This window comes from Dreissena polymorpha, chromosome 2 (genome assembly GCF_020536995.1).
Source record: "Dreissena polymorpha isolate Duluth1 chromosome 2, UMN_Dpol_1.0, whole genome shotgun sequence".
In the NCBI taxonomy this organism is placed as follows: domain Eukaryota; kingdom Metazoa; phylum Mollusca; class Bivalvia; order Myida; family Dreissenidae; genus Dreissena; species Dreissena polymorpha.
In genome coordinates, this window is record NC_068356.1 from 18,250,462 (window position 1) to 18,270,998 (window position 20,537).

Genomic DNA, 20,537 nt, shown 5'->3' on the forward strand with positions numbered 1-20,537 from the left:
GTCAACTAGGGAATAAAATTGTTCAACCAAATGAGAATAAATAAAAAAATATCACCGATTTAAAATTTTAAAAACACAACTTCTCGTACAGTTGTTGCTTGTGCAGCTGCTTCTGATAACAAGTTTTGATTTAAACTTCTGATACTTAAAGTAAACTAAAAGATCATAACTAAGACACTAGTGTTGCTTTCTAATGCAATATTGCCAACAAAATTATTAAATGTGTTTGACAATCTGATTACACATATATGTAATGTATATTTCCATTAGAAACTATGAAAAGACACCCTGACATATGTTTATCAACAATAAGATAACACTTTTGGTAAAGTCTCCTAAAAAACCGAAACAATTTAATATTTGTATGTCAGGCCTGATAACACCAGGGCTAAAGAATCGTGGGTTCACTTACTTAACATTCACTTAAACAAATGCTGTTACAACGTTCAAATAATAATATTTTTCAATATTATTAATATGATTTAAATAGATGGATAAACGATGTGCGTCCGAAGAAATTACATGTGTATTGTTTGATATATACTGAAAATCGTGTGCATGCCAGACCATGTGAGCTAAAATCCAACTTTTTGAAAAATGATCCGTTTAAAGTTTTTTTTAAGTCTCTTTTATTAAGCCTACATGAGTGCTTCAGATAAGTTTATGAGAACATTGCATGCAATTGTTACGATGCATTCGAAAGTACTTAGCTTTGAAACGCTTACTTTTGAATTGAATGAACAGTTTTATGGTTTTTAATTTCCACAAAAAATTTATACAATTCATCGTCATTTATATAAGAATTATTTATAGCAGCCATAATTGTAAAATAGCAATAATTCAGACCGGATCATTAAGGTCATGGAAAGACTCGAATGGCATAGTAATATAAAAATATGTTTTGAAATTGTCATGTTTGTTGAAATATCATTCAGGTACATCGAGTTTGGCGAAAAAAGTAGTAGATTATTCTAGATATAAATATGTAGAGCTTTAGAGTATTTCATTAAAAATAACGTTATGTGAAAGTTATAAAGTAATTAAAGTAACATCGTTTAGTTGCACTAATCAATAATTGATATAATACTCTTATATTATTGAGTGCAGTATTAAAAATAACAACAGTGAATACAATGGTAAGTGTGGAAAAACGATATGTTTTTTTTTTGTAAATCATTTAAAACTAAATTTTGATCAATATGTATCACTCGAGATATATTCTGTCTTTAATGGGAATACACATCGGCAGTATGAAGCACCGGAATAGAATCCATTAAACATTTGCGGTATCTTCGCAGCGCACCTATTTCCCGCGAAGTGATCGCATGCCATCTCGGAAAATAACGCATCCTGCATCTGCTGATGAATGAACGTACCCACGTGGGTTCTTAACTATTTGAATGGAAAAGGGTTATCGGGTGAAATAAACATTAAGCGATTAGACTAAGCGTGAGGCATGGGCTGAGGATGATGGTCTTTCTCAATTGTAAAATTTAATTATCTCTACGTGAGCAAGGCATACTCTTCAAATGTTGTGAAAGGATGCCATCAACTGTTGGTCTTTTTTCCGGATGTGGAAGGTTGTATTTATGTGTATTATAGATCGTTAAAATTGTTCCGGAAACGAATTAACTACTTTGGATATGTGTATGTTCTTGCAATAGAAACACAAACTAATAAAAATGTATTTTTATGGAATGTGGTTTTCGTTTTGGGATATTATATATCTACTTTGGATATGTGTATGTTCTTGCAATAGAAACACAAACTAATAAAAGGGTATTTTTATGGAATGTGGTTTACGTTTTGGGATGTTATATTTTGTCAAGGGTAAACAAGTCATCTCATATGCAATATATACGACAGAATCGGAACTGAATAATTATGCTATTACTTTTAGTATTACTATTGTGCTATTTCGAATACATTTAGTTTCATTAACTCAAAGCGCAAATGCTCTGTGACATTTTGAGATACATACAGTGGTTGTATTTTGTTGCAAAGGAATTCGCTATGAGTTAGTTATTATCTGCTATTTATAGTTCTGACAGTTATACGGGGTATAGATAAAAGTGTGTGGTAAAAAATTGCGCATTTATATTCTGACATTTTTGTCTCATTAAAAATCGCGATATTGTTCGGGCAAGCTATTTAAAGACAGAGCATTACAACTTCTTGTCAACATATCACGCGATAATTGTATTGCAGTTTTGTAATCGTTTTGTTAGATAAACAACTGATCGAATCTACGGAATCACATCAAATAGTTACATTCCGTCTTCTTTTAAGTTCAAAGGACTTTTAGCTTGAAAAGTTAATTGCGAGTGTGCTCTCGATGATTTAAATATATAAACTAATAGCTCGAATACGTGCGACAGATACATGCCTTAATTGTATGAGAAACAAATGTGAACTGACAGAAGAATGGAAGGATATGTGAAGGAGAGGACCATGTGTACACTGCGGGAGCTGCAGACTGCACTAGCGGAGAAGATAGAGGAAGTACGACAGCGGGACGACCTCATTGACGAGCTTGAATGGGAGATGGACGAAAAAGACGAGTTGATCCAGTCGTTACGAGAAGAACTGGAGAAGTACAAGTCCGCGGTTAAAGTGTCAATAGAGGTGGCTTCGGCCCACGCGTCCGGTCAGTCTGCCGGACACAAGCAGAAGCGGATGGCGATATCCGCGGAGTCGTCTGCTAGGATAATGCACATAGACATAAAGCATGTGAAGAGATACGCGAAACCGACTATGTAAGTATCGTCTGCAACTATGAGTAGAGAAACTAGAGATTATATAATACGCCAACATTTTTATGACGAACCACGTGGTATTAGATTTGTATATTACTTAGAAATGCTTGTTCCTAACGGGATTGATATGTTTATGTGTACATAAAGACAAGTTTTTCATCATCATACTTATGATCACCAGATTCCCTGGCATCATCATATTTCACAGGCAATACTGCGTTGTTTAGTAAAAGGCTCTAGCTTGCATATATCAGAATTCACTGGAACAAAATGCACCCTACTAGCAAACGATTATGAAACATTGCTTCTTGAATATTAACCTACTGATCCTATTGGTTTGGTGATTTTTTAAGCAATTATTTCACGTTATTGGGTTGTTAAGTTTACTATTGAATTAAGCAAAAACCTTAATGGCATTTTGTTTTAAATCCATTTGAAAATAGCTTGACGTATTTTACGTAACGTGTGTTACTTTGTACTCTAACTATCCGGGAGAGGAGCATTTTCTTCATAAATACGTATTTGTAGCCGAAGAAAGTACATTAGCTTGCAAACATTTTCATTTATAAATGCGAAGTTGACTTTTATTTGCTGTGTTCTAAAAAGCTCTTGTTGAAAATGTATGCATATGGTATACATTAATTTTCATTGACATGAATATAAGAGGTTGCAATAAGAGCAGGTGGTTCAATTTTAGTGTGTAGTAGTACCTTATCGATGCCTGTGATTGGCTCAAGCTTCTTTACTTTGTAAAACAAATTAGTCGCGCTCAGGGAAAAGGGGGTTTATTGAATGTGCGTATTAGAACGTGTCGTCCCAGATTAGCCTGTGCAGTCCACAGAGGCTTATCCGCTGTAATGATGTTTTTCGTTTAAAGAAAGTCTCTTCGTAGCAAAAAATAAATATAATAAAAAATGCGGAAAGTGTCGTCCCTGATTAGCATGTGCGGACTGCATAGGCTAATCTGGGAGACACTTTACGCACATGCATTAAACATCTTTTTCACAGAGCATGGTCCAAATTTAAATATTCAGTTACATCTGAATTCATGTTGTATTATTAATAACAACTGTAAATAATCTTATGGTGTCGAATGTGGTTTCGAAAACTCTGATCATTGCAGAGCTCTAATTGATAATGACAAGTAGTGATCCATGCAATGTCTTCCGCTAGTTAGTTTCTGTTGTTTATTACATTTAACAATATGCTATACGTTAGAACCAAAGTATCGATAACAGGCAACAATGTTAAAGAAGTGAACTGTTGACACAAGAAAATTCATACCAAAGTCATCGGATAACGTTCACTGGGCGTTTGTCATTCCCATGTATTTATTTGTGTTTAATTTTATATAATTTCCTCATATAGTTCGGAGAGCCAGCAGGGAGTGACATCTGTAGACTCAGTTATTGTTCTAGCAAATACGACGTGTGTCTTTTGGAAGGTTTTTAAAAACTATTTGCACTAATGTTTTTCAAGCATCTGAATAAACATGTTTGTTTCTTTCATCGAAATACCAGAGAATACAGACAGGTTATTCTAGTTTAATTACGCCAGTCCTGCTGGCGCATTCAATCATTCCGAGAACTGCCCTGCCACACGTGTCAATGACTGCAATCGGGAGGAATCCCTTGTTTGTCACATGGTCATGCGCTTCGTTCATTGAAATGTCCCTGTTTTATAGGTATACTTCAATGACATTCATCATAGTAATTAGTAATCAAAGCACTGGTACAGAAGTTAATCTTTATCGGAAAATATAACTTTGTTATAAAAACTTCAATTGTATCGATTATATGATGCATAATAGAACTATAATTTCTTGTTATAACTTTTCACAGATTTTGGCACGTATTGAAGTTGTCATTAAATGCTTCATTGATAAATGTAAACATTGGATCTAAAAAGCTCCTGTATAAAAAGAATTAAATTAAAGACAGAAAAAAGTGACCCTTGTAGTAAAAGTCTAAAGTTTAGACCACTCGGCCATCCATGCTCATACCTTCGTTCATGTTTTTTATACTTTATGTAAGCAATCCTCGAAGTGGCACAACCTATAACGACAACAACAGATCTCACCAAATTATTCAACCATTTCGCATTGCAACGCTTTATAATGTTCAGGTTTATAAATCTTCAGAACATGAATATAATGGATATTTTAGAGCATGGTAAATGTTCAATATAACTGTTTCCTAACAAATATCATAACTACAACGAAAATTTGCGAATCTGAAACATTTTGTTTTAATTTCGTCAATTTACCAAAACGGGAAAAGGTCCCTATAAAACCAATTAATAAGTAATGGAACACGTAATCTTTATAGAATACACGTGTATAAATAAGTGACGTACATTTGCGTAATTATATTTTACCATAATTTCCAGCAAAATCATACAACCGGAATTCACATGATTCAGTTGTGATATATATATATGAGTCGTGTTATGAGAAAATGAGGCTTAATGAATGTGCTTAAGGGTCGTCCCAGATAAGCCTGTGCAGTCCGCAGTCCGCATTTTTGCTAAGAACAGACTTCATTTAAATAAAAAATAAGATAAAAGAGGAAAGTGTCGTCCCTTATTGTGCGGTCTGCACAGGCTAATATGGGACGACAGTTTACGCACATGTAGTATGCCCAGTTTCTGAGAACGCGACTCATACATAGGTACATGTTGCAATTGTTATATTGGGGTACGCAGATCAGACGCTCCGCTTATAAGCCTGGGATAGGGCATCATGCCGATCACTCGTACACCCTGGCTTTGTCACGTTCCTCTAATGTCCGAACCCAATTTTAAGAGCTTTGTGCGTTTGTGTGGATACAACTACTTCATTTGGCAGTGGGAAAATTTCTGTGAAGCTACTTGTATGTCTTTAAGATGAGATTAACAACATTTTCAAGGGAAGTAATAACGGTTTATTTCAATTCAGTAGTTTTGCGTCCCTTTGATAGCTGAATTAACAGAGAAATCAATAGCTTTTCCTAGACGTTTGAAAAAGTCGTTTCAGTAACAAAATAATAAATACATGTATCATAATTATATAACTGCGTGTGTGTTCTTTTGCAACAAAATTGCTCAGTGTCATATATATATCAACTGAAAACTTTGACAAGGACCAGGCACAATTGACTTCGATTTGTCGACCTTTATATTTTCGATATGGTTTCAGCAGTTTATGATCACGAGAAACATTAGTCAACTATTTGTGATACGCCTTCGTTTTGGCAGCAAGGTATTAGTATTGTATTGTGTCTTTCAATTCTGCAGTCTAATTATTTTAATTATCTATCGCTTTTCATGTTTATGGAGCTCCTCCTTTTTGTGCATTCTTTAGAGACAGTAAAGCATTTGCAGAATTAATTATTTTTCTTAAGTAATATAGTTTTACGGGTGTGAGAAAATTACCGATACGAAAAATTATATATTAACACAAATTTGCAAATTCAAATTTGATAATTACGATAGTCATTCATGAAATACCTAATTAATTGTGTAACATTTATATGAAATGTTAATCATTATGTTGCGACATATAACAACGGAAATAATGACATAATTTGATAAGCCTGAGGATTCGTGTTCCTTAAAAAGAGTATCTGATGGTTGTCTTGTAACACCAAAGATATGCAGTATCTTAATAACTTCTTTTCCTAGGTCATGTCAAGACCTATTCTTGTCAAACGAACATGCGATTTCCGATAAACGTAATGTGACAGATATTGCAGAGCATGCTTGGAAACTGACAGACCTACCTGCAGTGTTTTGGTATTGATATTCATCTAATGCTAGATAATGATAATAATAATAATAATATTAATAATAATAATAATAATAATAATAATAATAACTTTATTTCATGAAGAATTCACATTAAGAAATAATTTCTTTTTTACAATGTGGTCTTCAGTAACAAAACACAAGTATACATATTGAAACATGCATACGAACATACAAGGGAAAAAAGAAAATTAACTATACAGTTAAATGTTACAATAACTTCCTCATCAATTCCGACGACGACGACGAAGATGACGACAACGATGATAAAGATGACGATGATGATTATGATAATACAAAAAATGCAATATCTGATACAAAATCAATCTTTCAAAAAATCAATCTTTCAAAATAAATCACATCAGACACATCACAAGAAAGTATTTACATAGAAAAAAATAAAAAATGAGCATACATGTATATATATATCAATGATTTGTTTGTAGGTATTTTTTATTTTATTTTTATGTCCCCCACTACGACATATTGTTTTTGCCCTGTCAGTCTGTTGGTCTGTTGGTCCGTTGGTCTGTCTGTCTGTTTGCGCCAACTTTAACATTTTGCAATAACGTTTGCTATATTGAAGATAGCAACTTCATATTTGGCATGCATGTGTATCTCATGAAGCTGCACACTTTGAGTGGTGAAAGGTCAAGGTCAAGGTCATCCTTCAAGGTCAGAGGTCAAATATATGTGGCATAAATCGCTCATTTTATGAATACTTTTGCAATATTGAAGATAGCAACTTGATATTTGGCATGCATGTGTATCTTATGGAGCTGCACATTTTGAGTGGTGAAAGGTCAAGGTCAAGGTCATCCTTCAAGGTCAGAGGTCAAATATATGTGGCCCAAATCGCTTATTTTATAAATACTTTTGCAATATTGAAGATAGCAACTTGATATTTGGCATGCATGTGTATCTCATGGAGCAGCACATTTTGAGTCGTGAAAGGTCAAGGTCATCCTTCACAAGGTCAGGGTCATCCTTCACAAGGTCAAGGTCATATATAGGGGGACATTGTGTTTCACAAACACATCTTGTTGAATGTAGTATTCGAAGACAATTGTCGGATGCTTATTGGAATTGAATTCCATATGGTTCGTGACCGAAACGAAAACGCTCGTTTTCCATAATTTGTTTTAAACGGAATAGATGATATATCAGTGTGTGTGATGGATCTAAGAGCGTACACATCGTTATTTGAGATATGAATAACATTATTGAAATAAGAGGGCATTGCACCTATAACAAACTTATGAACAATAGATTCAATTAGGAAAGTACATCTGTTATTGAATGTCAACCAACCGAGTTCTTTGAATAAGGGAGCTGAAGGAGTTGAATATGGTTTATTCAGTATTATTTTAGCAGCTCGTTTTTGTATCGAATGTATTTTACGTAAGTGTGACTGTGTTGCTGAACACCATAATGCGCACATATAATCCATAGTCGTTAAAATATATGAGTTGTAAAACAGTTTTTTTGGTTCATAGTTAATAAAATAGTTTATTCGTTGTAATAAGGTCAGTTTAAAGTTAAGTTTACGACTTACACTGTTTATGTGAGATTGCCATGTAAGATGCTCTGTCGGACCGTATTTGGTACAAAAACGAATATGGTACATTTGTACCATATTCGGCCGAATATGGTACAAATGTACCATACTCGGACCGAAGATGGTACAATTTTCGACCGAATATGGTACAAACATTGTACCATATTCGGTTGGAATAAGTTTTTCTATGCTCGCCAAAACGTATTTGGTACATACCAAAAAAACTCATAAAAATGAAAATGGCCTACGTATATGGTACATAAATTATGTATTTCTTAATAAATGAAATAGTCTGCCGATGTGTAAACTTTTTTTCAAACTCAAATACATTGTATTAACCTGTTCGCCGGCTAGCTCAGTCGGTTGCGCGTCAGATTGGCACGCAGGCGGCCTGGGTTCGATTCCCGGGCGGGCCAGATACTTTCGTGGAGATCATTAATAGCAATTTTCAAATTTTTAAAACTTTTTTTTTCGAAAGTGTATTTTCACCAAAATCCGATTTAAGAGATTTTGAGCTCTTTTAAATGAATATCTCTCTCCAAAAATAAGGATGTTTGACTGGCTGCTTTAGACAGGTGTGACTGTATTCCTAAACATTACTTTGTAAAGTTGATTTGTCGTTCCGACGTCATATTGCTGAGAAGCCGACAAAGCTTTGAAGTTTCCGATTTTTTCTTTGATAACGTGCCGCTTTAAAAAGGCGGGAATTTTGCACACGAGTCTTACTCAGAAGTCAGTAACCATATTTGACTTGGCGGTCGGCAAGAAAAGTTGTGATTTTCGACTAGAAAGAATTGAAATCCAAACTTTCTTCAAACTTCAAAAGAATTCTTGACAGTAAGTACTGTACATAATTTTAATTTTCAGTTGTCGCCGGCTAGCTCAGTCGGTTGCGCGTCAGATTGGCACGCAGGCGGCCTGGGTTCGATTCCCGGGCGGGCCAGATACTTTCGTGGAGATCATTAATAGCAATTTTCAAATTTTTAAAACTTTTTTTTTCGAAAGTGTATTTTCACCAAAATCCGATTTAAGAGATTTTGAGCTCTTTTAAATGAATATATCTCTCCAAAAATAAGGATGTTTGACTGGCTGCTTTAGACAGGTGTGACTGTATTCCTAAACATTACTTTGTAAAGTTGATTTGTCGTTCCGACGTCATATTGCTGAGAAGCCGACAAAGCTTTGAAGTTTCCGATTTTTTCTTTGATAACGTGCCGCTTTAAAAAGGCGGGAATTTTGCACACGAGTCTTACTCAGAAGTCAGTAACCATATTTGACTTGGCGGTCGGCAAGAAAAGTTGTGATTTTCGACTAGAAAGAATTGAAATCCAAACTTTCTTCAAACTTCAAAAGAATTCTTGACAGTAAGTACTGTACATAATTTTAATTTTCAGTTGTCTTAATATGCATTGATGTTTTAACATGCATTGATTTTTATGTTTTATGCCCCCCCCCCCCCCCTCAGAGTGCATTTGCAGTTGTCCGTCCGTCTATCCAATTGTCCGTGGCATTCCTTCCGGGTGCGTAACTCCTAAACTGCTAAAATATTTAAGCTACAGTCATTTTTTCGAAAGTGTATTTTCCACCAAAATCAGATCGAGCTCCTGTAATCTGTAGATTTGAACATTTTAAATTTTATGGAGTTTATAGGTCTTTGACCTTCGAACCCTGCCTAGTCGTGACTTCTGGTGAGCGACCTAGGCCCCCAGGGCCCCTTCTTTATATCCCTTCCATCCACGTAGCATTGGTTTCTACAGACCGTTTGTCCGTTGACCGCCATAAGTTTGCCCGCTATTTTTCCCCTGAATTTGAATTCGGTTGGATTTCAATGAAACTTTACATGAAGTACTTGCTACTTTCATTGCGCATATTGCCCGGAAGTTCGGATTGTAAATTTTAGCGGAGCTATCAGACGAGTGATTTTAGCTCAGCTCATGTCGTGAGACATTCGTTTTCGACACGCGGTGTTCAATACAAGCTCTATTAACTAATGAAGTATAAATGTATAATAACTTATTATATTATTTCAGATGAAGGAAGCAATTAGGAGAAAAAGGAAGCAATTAGGGTGCTTGCCCAGGTCGAAGTACGACATTATTGTCAGATGTTTAAACGGATCGTTCGATGTCCCTGTGAAGAAACGGACACCTGAAGAGAATAATTGTTTGGCCATGATTAGAAAACGTAAGGACTTCGAGCTTGGTGACCGGGGTTCTTTATTGTGTGGCGGAAAGCAAGTCCTTGTGAAAGAAGATCTTCCTAGATTTGTTGAGAAGATGTTCATGGAAAACAAAGGATGTGGAGCAAGGGTTATTTACAACAAACTGAAAGTAAATTACACGGGGTTCTCGGAACAAGCTATCCTTGAAATACTGTACAATAGCAAGTATTACCATGAGAAGTATCCGAGATTTACAAACAAGCCAAAGCCAAAGACAATTACAGAAGAGGAACCAGGCAAAAGATGGCAGATTGACATAATTAACATGAAAAATCAAAGTGTTAGCTACAAGGGGTCCACATACAGTTATATTCTACAAGTCGTGGACGTTTATTCTAGGTACGTTATGCCAAAACCCCTGAAAACGAAGAGTTCGCGTGAAGTTGCAAAGGCATTAGAGGACGTGTTGATGGTTAACCTTGCCCCTGACATCATCCAATGTGACAACGGACTGGAATTTAAAGGCCCTAGTATGAAACTTTTGTTGAACAAGTACAACATCAAAATGATCAATAGTAGGCCGTATCATCCTCAATCACAGGGCAAGTGTGAAAGGTCAAACAGTGTTATAAAGGCCAAGATTCTATTTGCAACAAAAAGTAAACGTGGATTTAACTGGGTCGAAGGGCTTCAAGATTTAGCCTATGCCATAAACACAAGTTTCAAACGAGTTCTTGGGGGTCTCACGCCCTTTGAAGCCTACTACGGAAGAAGTCATGTTTTTACCAAAGAACGTCATAGTTCTCGTGAAATAAAGAAAACCATACGGCGAGCAAATAAAAAGGCTTACAGGTCGCTGTTGAAAAACGCAACTTCCCCAAGCAAGTACAAAGTAGGAGAGACAGTATTAATTCGCTATCCCTTTCGAAAATCCAGGGTGCCAACCAAAAGATATGTTATCGAAGGCAAGGTAGAAAAAGTAAAACGAAATGGTGTTTATATCGTGTCATTTCAAGTACCGAACAAACCCGAACTTGGATTCGTAAGCAAATCGGTTGGGGTCGAAAACATGACTAGCCTAACTGTTGCGTTAGAGAAACAACGAAAAATTAAAAAACATTCATTAAAACAGAACCGCTCAGAGAAACAAAATCACAGAACTAAGTACTATCATGTTTTAACACACCATGAAAATCTGCAGTTGTTGGATGGGGTGAATATTGCCATGGACCCAAATCCGGATGGAAATTGTCAATTTGCTGCTATATCGCATCAACTTGGTAAAATTGGTATATACAAAGACGTAGATGCTTTACGTAAGGAAGCAGTCCATCACATTGTAGAAAACAGATATTTCTATGAAACTTTTGTCTATGATGAAACATTTGATGAATACGTTAAGAATATGTCTAAGAATGGGACATACGGCGACAACCTCACGCTCATTGCACTTATGAGAGAATATAATTTGCAGTGCCTGGTAGTTTCTACCCGAGGACTAGAACACTCATCAATTGTGTCAGCAGATGGAAAGTTCGATGGTGATGTTGGAACAATTGCATTGGGGTATTTCCCAGAAGGATTTGGCATGCATTACGTTAGTATCCGTATCAATCAACGCGTGTACAAGGACATAATATCACGCTTAGAACAGTCGTATGACAACGGTGACTCTGGCGACAGCGCTGCGTCTGGCGACAACGCTGCGTCAGGCGACAACGCTGCGTCTGGCGACAACGGTGACTCTGGCGACAACGGTGACTCCGGCGACACCGCTGCGTCTGGCGACAACACTGCATCTGGCGACAACGCTGCGTCTGGCGACAACGGTGACTCTTGCGACAACGGTGACTCCGGCGACAACGGTGACTCCAGCGACAACGGTGACTCCGGCGACAACGGTGACTCCGGCGACAACGCTGCGTCTGGCGACAACGGTGACTCCGGCGACAACGCTGCGTTTGGCGACAACACTGCATCTGGCGACAACGCTGCGTCTGGCGACAACGGTGACTCTTGCGACAACGGTGACTCCGGCGACAACGGTGACTCCAGCGACAACGGTGACTCCGGCGACAACGGTGACTCCGGCGACAACGCTGCGTCTGGCGACAACGGTGACTCCGGCGACAACGGTGACTCTGGCGACAACGGTGACGTCTCTGTGTGTTCAGCCCTGAAAGAGCTTCAAGATATGATAAACAATAGGAGGGCACAGAAGCGAACGACTTTTCCATTTCTGATGTTACCACTTCACATTCAAGTTGAAATTTTTAAGTTCTGCATACAATCAAACCCGTCAATCCAGTTTGTGTTGGCGAAGGTCGGCAAACCCTTTAGAGATTTAATAAGGTCAATGAGTTTGCAAACACCTAGAATTTACATTCGGCCGGATATTGGACTAGATACTAGTAACAGAAATCCTGTTAGCGTTCGTTTCCTATTAACAAGAGCGGGCAGAAACAGCGGTCTTATTTCGGCAATAAAAGAAATCATCAAGGGGCCAAAATGGGCAAACGCATGGCTGCGTTTGCGTGTTAGTGGAATCGGTTGGTATGATATCATAGATGTCATGTACAGACATTACAGGTGAAATATACATGTATATCGGTGTTTGGAAACCTGTTATGTTATTTTTGTGATTGATGATTATGTTCTTCTACCGGAAATTTGTTGTCATTTGCTCATTTACTGGTAACTTTTTACGAAGCACATTTGGGATATTTTGGCTGCTACTAAAATGAATGTATATATGTATATTATGTCTTGTCAAAATGCTACAGTTGGATTAAAATTTAAATGCTGTTCTATGTTCTTCAATATTACTTTGAAAAATCCTGTCAGTATACCAATAAATGAAAAATGTACAAGTTTGTTGAATCTCTTGAATGAAACAAATTATAAAATACAAAATGTAAAATGAATATGTGATGATGATGATGACAAAACATTTGTGATGATGATGATGGTAAAAAATTTGTGATGATGATGGTGGTGGTGATGATGATGACAGTGGTTATGATGATTGGGGTTTGATGATTGTGGTGATGATGATGATGATGATGATGATAATGATGATGATGATGATGATAACAAACGTTTTGGGATGATGATGACAGCGATGTTTATCGGACGATGATGATGGTTATAATGATGATGATAAGTTTTTAGATGATGATGACGGCGATGTTTATCGGCCGACGATGATGATAATGATGATGATGATAACAAAATATTTGTGATGATGATGATGGCGATGTTTATTGGCCGATGATGATGATGATATTCTCATCGTCGTCATCATCATCACAACATTTTACCCCAAAACTGCAGATACGTATATGGTACAATTAGACAGTTGTACCATATTCGGCCGAATATGGTACAAACTTGTACCATATTCGTTTTTGTACCAAATACGGTCCGACAATGCTCATCAATCGTAACTCTTAGTAAATTAAATTCTTTGGTTTGTTCAAGGATAATGCCATGAATATTAAGTCTAAGATCGTCAGTAGAACTACGAGCTTTTGATGAAAGCATACATTTAGTTTTGTTTGGATGAATTGACATGTTAATAAAGGAACACCATGTTGTTATACTGTCCAAATCGTTTTGCAAATGTAATTGTATATTATGAATGTTATAATCCGATACGTGTAATGTTGAATCGTCTGCGTAAAGATCAATTGTTGAGTTTTTAACGAAGGATGTAAATAAGACATAAAATTGGCCCAAGTATAGAGCCTTGTGGTACACCGGTTTTGATATATTAAAACGACGATTTTCTGGAACCTTTTTTTTAATACACTGTCATTTCTTAGAAAGATAAGATTTAATCAAAGAAAGAGCATTGTCAGAAAAATGGTACATGCTGAGTTTTTCAAGTAAAATGTCATGATCTACTAAATCGAATGCTTTTCTGAGATCCAGGAAAATTGATCCAAACATGCGACCAGAATCAATATACTGTAACCAAGAATCTACAATGCGAATCAAGGATGTTTGACAGGAATTATTTTGGCGGAAAACAGATTGGTAACTGTGGAGTAGTTCATGCTTTTCAAGATATGATTTAAGTTGATTTGTAATGTGTCTCTCAAATATCTTCGAAATTGTTGGGAGAATAGAAATTGGTCTTTAATTGTTAAGATTATTTTTATCTGCACCTTTATGTATGAAAAATTCCAGCAATTTTACAAGTATTAATAATAGAAGTAATCGGACCTACAATGGTATCCCCACAATATTTGAGAATTTGAGCGCCAATATTTTCTATTCAGGCAGATTTGGAAATTTTGAGAGGGTCTATTATTTTCCGAACGTCAAATATCGTAATCTGAGGAATATCTAATACATGAATTCCTATGTTTATGTCTAAAAATGTTTTGAAAGTTTGTTAAATGTTTGGGTCATATTTTCTTTTCGAAACTATATGGGAAATGTTGATGAAATTATTGTTAAACTCTTCTAAAATATCTTCAACATTTTCAATATCTTTATTCTTTATCCTTATTTTTGTTGGAAGAGCTAGTGAAGTTTGTGGTTTTGTTAAAGCATTAAGAGTATTCCATAGATGCTGAACTGATGCATTTTCCTTCACCGATTGGTTATAAAACTGCCTATTACTTTTTCTCATTAGGAATGTTACACGATTTCGCTGTTTCTTGTATTCATCTATTTTATGATGCTTTTGTAACCAATCGCGAATTTTGATTTCTTGTCTTATTTCCGCTGTAAACCAACTGGGTAGACGATCAGATTTTACTCTTTTTGTATTTAATGGTGCGTGAACGTTTAGGGCTTCATTAATTTTACTTAGTAAATAACTAAGTGAAGTATTTGGATCTGCTATTGTTTCAACATGTTCTACATTTGACATTAACAAATAATTTTGAAAGTTTGATTCATTTAAATTTTTGAATTGCCTATATTCCTTTGTTAAATGCGTGTTTTAAGATAGTTTATAACGTGTCTTTCGCGTGAAACATACTGGAAAGTGGTCACTTATACTATAGGACGATACAAACATTTCCATGATTCGATCCGGACGATTAGTATACAAATGATCAATTATAGTGTTAGATGTTTTTGTTATTCGTTTTGGTTGCCTGACCATTTGTTGGAGTCCATGTGCCATCACAAAAGACCATTTATTATTACTGAACACATCTTTGTCAGAAAGAAAATTTATGTTAAAATCTCCTAATATATAAAATTCTGTATCCATTAAGTTATTAGCGTTTTTAAAATTAGATTTATATGTCGATATCCATTCAATTGTAGAATCCGGTGGTCTGTATACAAAGTTTATAAAGAATGATTTTGTTTGAGGAAACATTATTTCAATCCAAACGGATTCTAAACAATTTACGTTTAAGTCCAATCTATGTTGGAAAGGTATGTTATCTTTAATATAAATTAATATGCCTCCACCCTTTCGAGTGTTTCTGTCACGGCGATTAATATTATAATTTGGAATTTGTATATCATTATCTAATATTTCAGCATTTAAAAATGTTTCAATAAGTCCAAATATGTGAATATCCGAATTATAAAGTACATATTTGATTTCGTCAATCTTTGGTAATATGTGATGAATGTTTAAACAAACAACACGTAATCCTCTATTAGTGAAATTAAAATTCAAAGTTGATTCTGTAATAATACTACACTTTTCATTAGAAATACAATTATCTTTTTTCAATAGTAGTGCTACTTTCAAATAGAGAATTTTTATCATTAATATTTGATACTAAGTAGACAGCTTCATTTGATACAATCATATTTAAAATTCTAGTGTCACAATCACATTTGCATACACAGTTATAACATTCTATACATAAGTTATTTAAAACATCAAATTTATTATAATTAACAGTACCGCTCTCAGGATTTGAAATGTGTGATGGCATGATGCGAATGTCCTTTGCAGCCCGTTGTTCAGCTGGGGCCTTGCTCGGACGGCGATATCGTCCGTATCTCCTAGACTCGGACCACGAGTTGCTATGGTAACTGTCCGATCGACGCCATTTCCGGTAGCAGTCATTTGTTTCGTGATTATTCAAGTCGCACACATTGCAATATGCTTTTGGTGGCATTCGTCGTCCCTGAAGAGAGTCAAATCGTCGTTGATGAGTTACCATGCTGTTTCCGATAACTTGACCTGGTGCATGATTTCTGTATCCGGTTTGCGTCTGAAAACTGCTTCTTCCGTCACGTGAATAGCCATTACTTGAGCCTCGTCCAGATGCGTTTTTTTGTAGCCATAACTTCCGGTTTGCAACTGATAGTTACGTGAATCGCCGTTTCTCGGACTGCCTCGGTCAGGAGCATAACTTACGTATCCATTACTTCCGGATTGAGTGGAGTGAGGGGTTACGCTACGATTAGCTTGTCGATCTTGTTGCACGCACGTCTTCTGTTTAATGATGTTCACGGCTTTGTTTATGTTAGCCACTAGCGTACTGCAGCCTCTAGCGTGCAGATGTATCCCATCTCTGCCATACAAATGTTGAGCCATGTTACCATTTCCATAAATAAATGATGTATACACTTCAATAGATTGAGCATCTGTTTCTTCGCATATTTGTTTAATTATGTTATTCAGCGGAACTACATCTGCATCTCGTCTTGGGGCAACTGTGCACAAGTATACAGTGCAGTTATGTCCATTAAATTCATGTAGCAGTTGCTTTATCTCACGGTATGCTTTTTTTGCGTCGCCCCCTTCCGCCATGTCATTCCCACCAATATATATATAATCACATTTTTGTATTTTGTAATGTCCCATGAATCCAGTGTCAAACGAATGTCTTTAATTTTCCGTTCTGGTAAAGTTTTAATGTGTGTATTTTTTATTCAATCCACGCCTGTTAATACCATTTAGAATTGAGTCGTCTAGTATTAGAGTTGTATTTGCTCTATCTGCCGTGTCCACAATATCAGTATTTACTTCGAGTATTTGTTCCGTTTGAGACTGTTCTCTTTCTTCTCTTTCATGTCCGCTTCCGCTATTATTACTTTTTTTCTGATTGAAGTGTTTCCGTTGTAGCTCTTTCACTGCGTTCATTTTGTAACAACCGTTCCGCCAAATTCGCTGTAGATGGGATTATCTTCTTTATATTATCATGAACTGATTGTAATTTCCTGTGAAGTGCGTCGTTGGCTTGTTTCAAGCCTTTACTGAGTTTATCCGTACTCTGACTAATTGTTTCTACTTTATCTGCTGATTGCTGGTTAGCTAAAGAGATTGCATTTTTAACACTTGCGATTTCATCTGCTAATTGTGAAAGTTGCAATGTAGTCTCCTGTTGAAAATTGTTTAATCGGAATTTTGTATCTATCAGTAGTTCATTCATGATCTTCATTTCCTTTAGAATGGCATTTTCTACCGCGTCTGTTTGGGTGGCGCAATCAATATCAAAACTTGTGTCACTTTTTGCTTCTAAATCAGTCTTTGTAACTTCAGTTAATTCATCGTTAGCTTCTGTCTCTATCTCGATATCCGTGACCGCTTCATTCTCTACTGTTCGGGAGTCCTGTTCAATACTGCTGTTTAGAAGCGTGTCAGGTTTATCAACTCCATACGTTACATACATTTTCGGTGATGGGCGCTCGGGATGTTTACGCCCCAAGTATGACAGTATTTGCTATTTCATGTATTCATTTAATTCACATATCGATTTATTATTTGACTGAATTTCAGTTTTCATTATTTGGAGAATGTTTGGAAGGTCTGTGTCAAAGAAGTGAGCCACGTTTCTACCATTTACCAAGCATGATGAAGTCGTGTGGCACATGTTAAACGTGTACAAGTGGTTATTCTCATCCGCGACTTTATAACTAAGCTCCACTACATTTGATTTTCTGTCAATTGCTGATTTACATAAGTTCTTATAATTAAGTGAATTGTCTGAAAAATACTTTTTGCTAGCAAATTTTAACAGTTCATAAGTACCTGTGTTTAGTACAAGTTTTGTTCCTCCGTTTGTTTCTACAATCTCTAGCGGTTCCTTTTCAGTATATCTCAATTTCTTCTTCATATTTACATTTTCGTTCAAACTGTAAGCTCGCACTTCAACATCTTCTTGTTCGCCCTCGCCGGAATTGATTTTCACTGGCGCATGTTCATAATTATTTATTTTCCTTTCTTTCTCTTCCATTTTTAGTTTTTTTCTCAACAGGCGAGCTTCGTTAATGTCAAATATTTTGATTTTTGAAAGAACTTCCGGTTTATCTTGCGTGAACGCTGAATCTTCGTTGTCCATTTTCGGCCGTCAACAATAACTTACGAAAATATGTTTAACATGTACATGTAGAGAATTTTTCAAGTTTCTTCTACACTATTTTTGTTTAAATTAGTTTACTTATTACCGAAATATTAATTATTTCCCATTTTTAACTGACCGTCTTTTTTTAAACTTGTTTATCCGGACGTGATGCGTTATGCCATAAAGTATATATACATGTGTGCATGCGTCCGTTGTTCCTTAAAGTGAATTTAACATGCACCAGTATACCCCGGTGGAGCTGTTATTCAAGTGTTACAGTTATATGACTGTTATATGTTAATTGCTATGTTATAATGTAAGAAAAACAACAACATAAAATTGCGTTACTGTAAGATGTTCAAACACTTATAATAACCGTGAAAATAATTATACATTGAACGATTTTTTAAATTGCATTTCAAACTTCTATTTACATTGGTTCGTAATCGTTTTACTCAATTGTGGACATGTTGATTGCTTTTCGGTCGAACCAAACTTGGGGTATACGCATCAGCTGTGATTGTCAGAAATTTCCTGATCGACCCATTACATGTACGCCTTTTGGATTGTCAGCCACACTTGCTATCAATGCACATTTGCATTTACATGTCTGTAAAATAACTTCAAACGGTCGGCGATATGTTAGAAAATAAAATCCCACGCAACATCCTAATACAAAACCTGACTAGACAACCCTTGTTTTGACATGGTGTCTGTGTCGACGAATTACAGACAGACAGTTTATTTCAATCCAATAAGGCATTTAAGCCCACGAGGACATATATACAATACAAGTGTTGACGAACAGTGTAGACTAGAATACAAAATTTTAAAAAAAGTTGTAGTTGTACGTTTCCAACATTTGGAGAAGATCACTTTGAGAACAATATTTCAAAAAACATACATGCAAGATAATTCTGAAACGTTTTCTAAGCATTTAACTAATCTATTTTAAACTATTATACAATATGTTCTTATCTTAGAGGTTTTTCAATCATCTACTTTGGGTAGTATAGCTGCCAATTACAACCGTACTGACGTCACCGGTCTACATTCCATGGAAGTCATGAACTTGAGGCCATGCTCTGTTTGTGTTCACGAACCCTGGTTCTGGACAGCCTTACAAGCACGAGCATTGTCCTGCTAAAATGGTTTCGTTTCGGACTTTAATGTCGTTTAAGTAAATTTTCACTAAACATGTTTAACTCATCCATGAGTGTCGTCTAAGCGATCATGTTATTACATTAAATGGTATGCCAAAGGAAGTTTTTATGATTTCCACCGTCAGATCGATTCATTCTAATGAAGAGCGTCAATGACACATTGTCAATTAACCAGCTACTGTTTTTGTGAAAATCGTTCAAGGTAACTCAGTAAGCCTCATGATTTCCACATCATCAAACGCTTTCTGTGGACCTTTTGGTAAATGAAAAAAAGTGTTCTGAACATTCAATGGTTACTGCAACTAAAGGACATCGTTATCTTCCGAACGGATATTATCATCAACATGGTTCAGTAAGACGTGTTTTTTTTCTTTTGAAATGCTGTGGAAACTCCCGTTCACACATTCTATGCGTATCAGCGCTTGACAGCTTTGAGATTCTGTATCTAGTTTACGTGGAATGATTTTTTGTACAAATTGGTTTGATGAAATGAGATGCGAAATGTAAGAGGAATCTCAAAATAAAGCACATTGACTGTTCTTTCTGTGCGATCTCGCTTTCTGATCTTCGCACGAACACAAACACTTCAAGTCACAAACAGAAGTGATAACTGTTCTTGGAATTTCCAATTTAATTGCTTTGAGGATGAAGTGCTGATTTCTGACGTTAGAAAGTAATGTAACATTCGTACAAATAATTAGCTCCGCCGGCAGGTGTGCTGCAAAAATCACTAAATATTTAGGGGTACATGCGCTGTATTCCATACGCCTATTCCCCATTCACATCATCGTTTGACACAATCAGTGCGAAAAATAGGATCAAATGAGTTCCAAAATACTAAAC

At 36.0% G+C, this 20,537-nt stretch overlaps 1 protein-coding gene across 4 annotated transcripts in view; it reads left to right on the forward strand.

Moving 5' to 3' along the window:
* LOC127866058 (cGMP-dependent protein kinase 1-like) overlaps positions 1–20,537 on the forward strand; it is a 131,207-nt gene that overhangs the window by 44,972 nt on the left and 65,698 nt on the right. Inside the window, exon 1 of one of the 4 annotated variants that reach the window (XM_052406393.1) lies at positions 2,307–2,756. The exons of the other annotated variants lie outside the window; for them this stretch is intronic. Within the exon in view, the coding sequence (XP_052262353.1) occupies positions 2,425–2,756 (332 nt within the window). The 5' untranslated portion in view covers positions 2,307–2,424. Of the gene's footprint in view, positions 1–2,306; positions 2,757–20,537 lie in introns of those variants that run through there. 4 annotated transcript variants of the gene reach the window in all.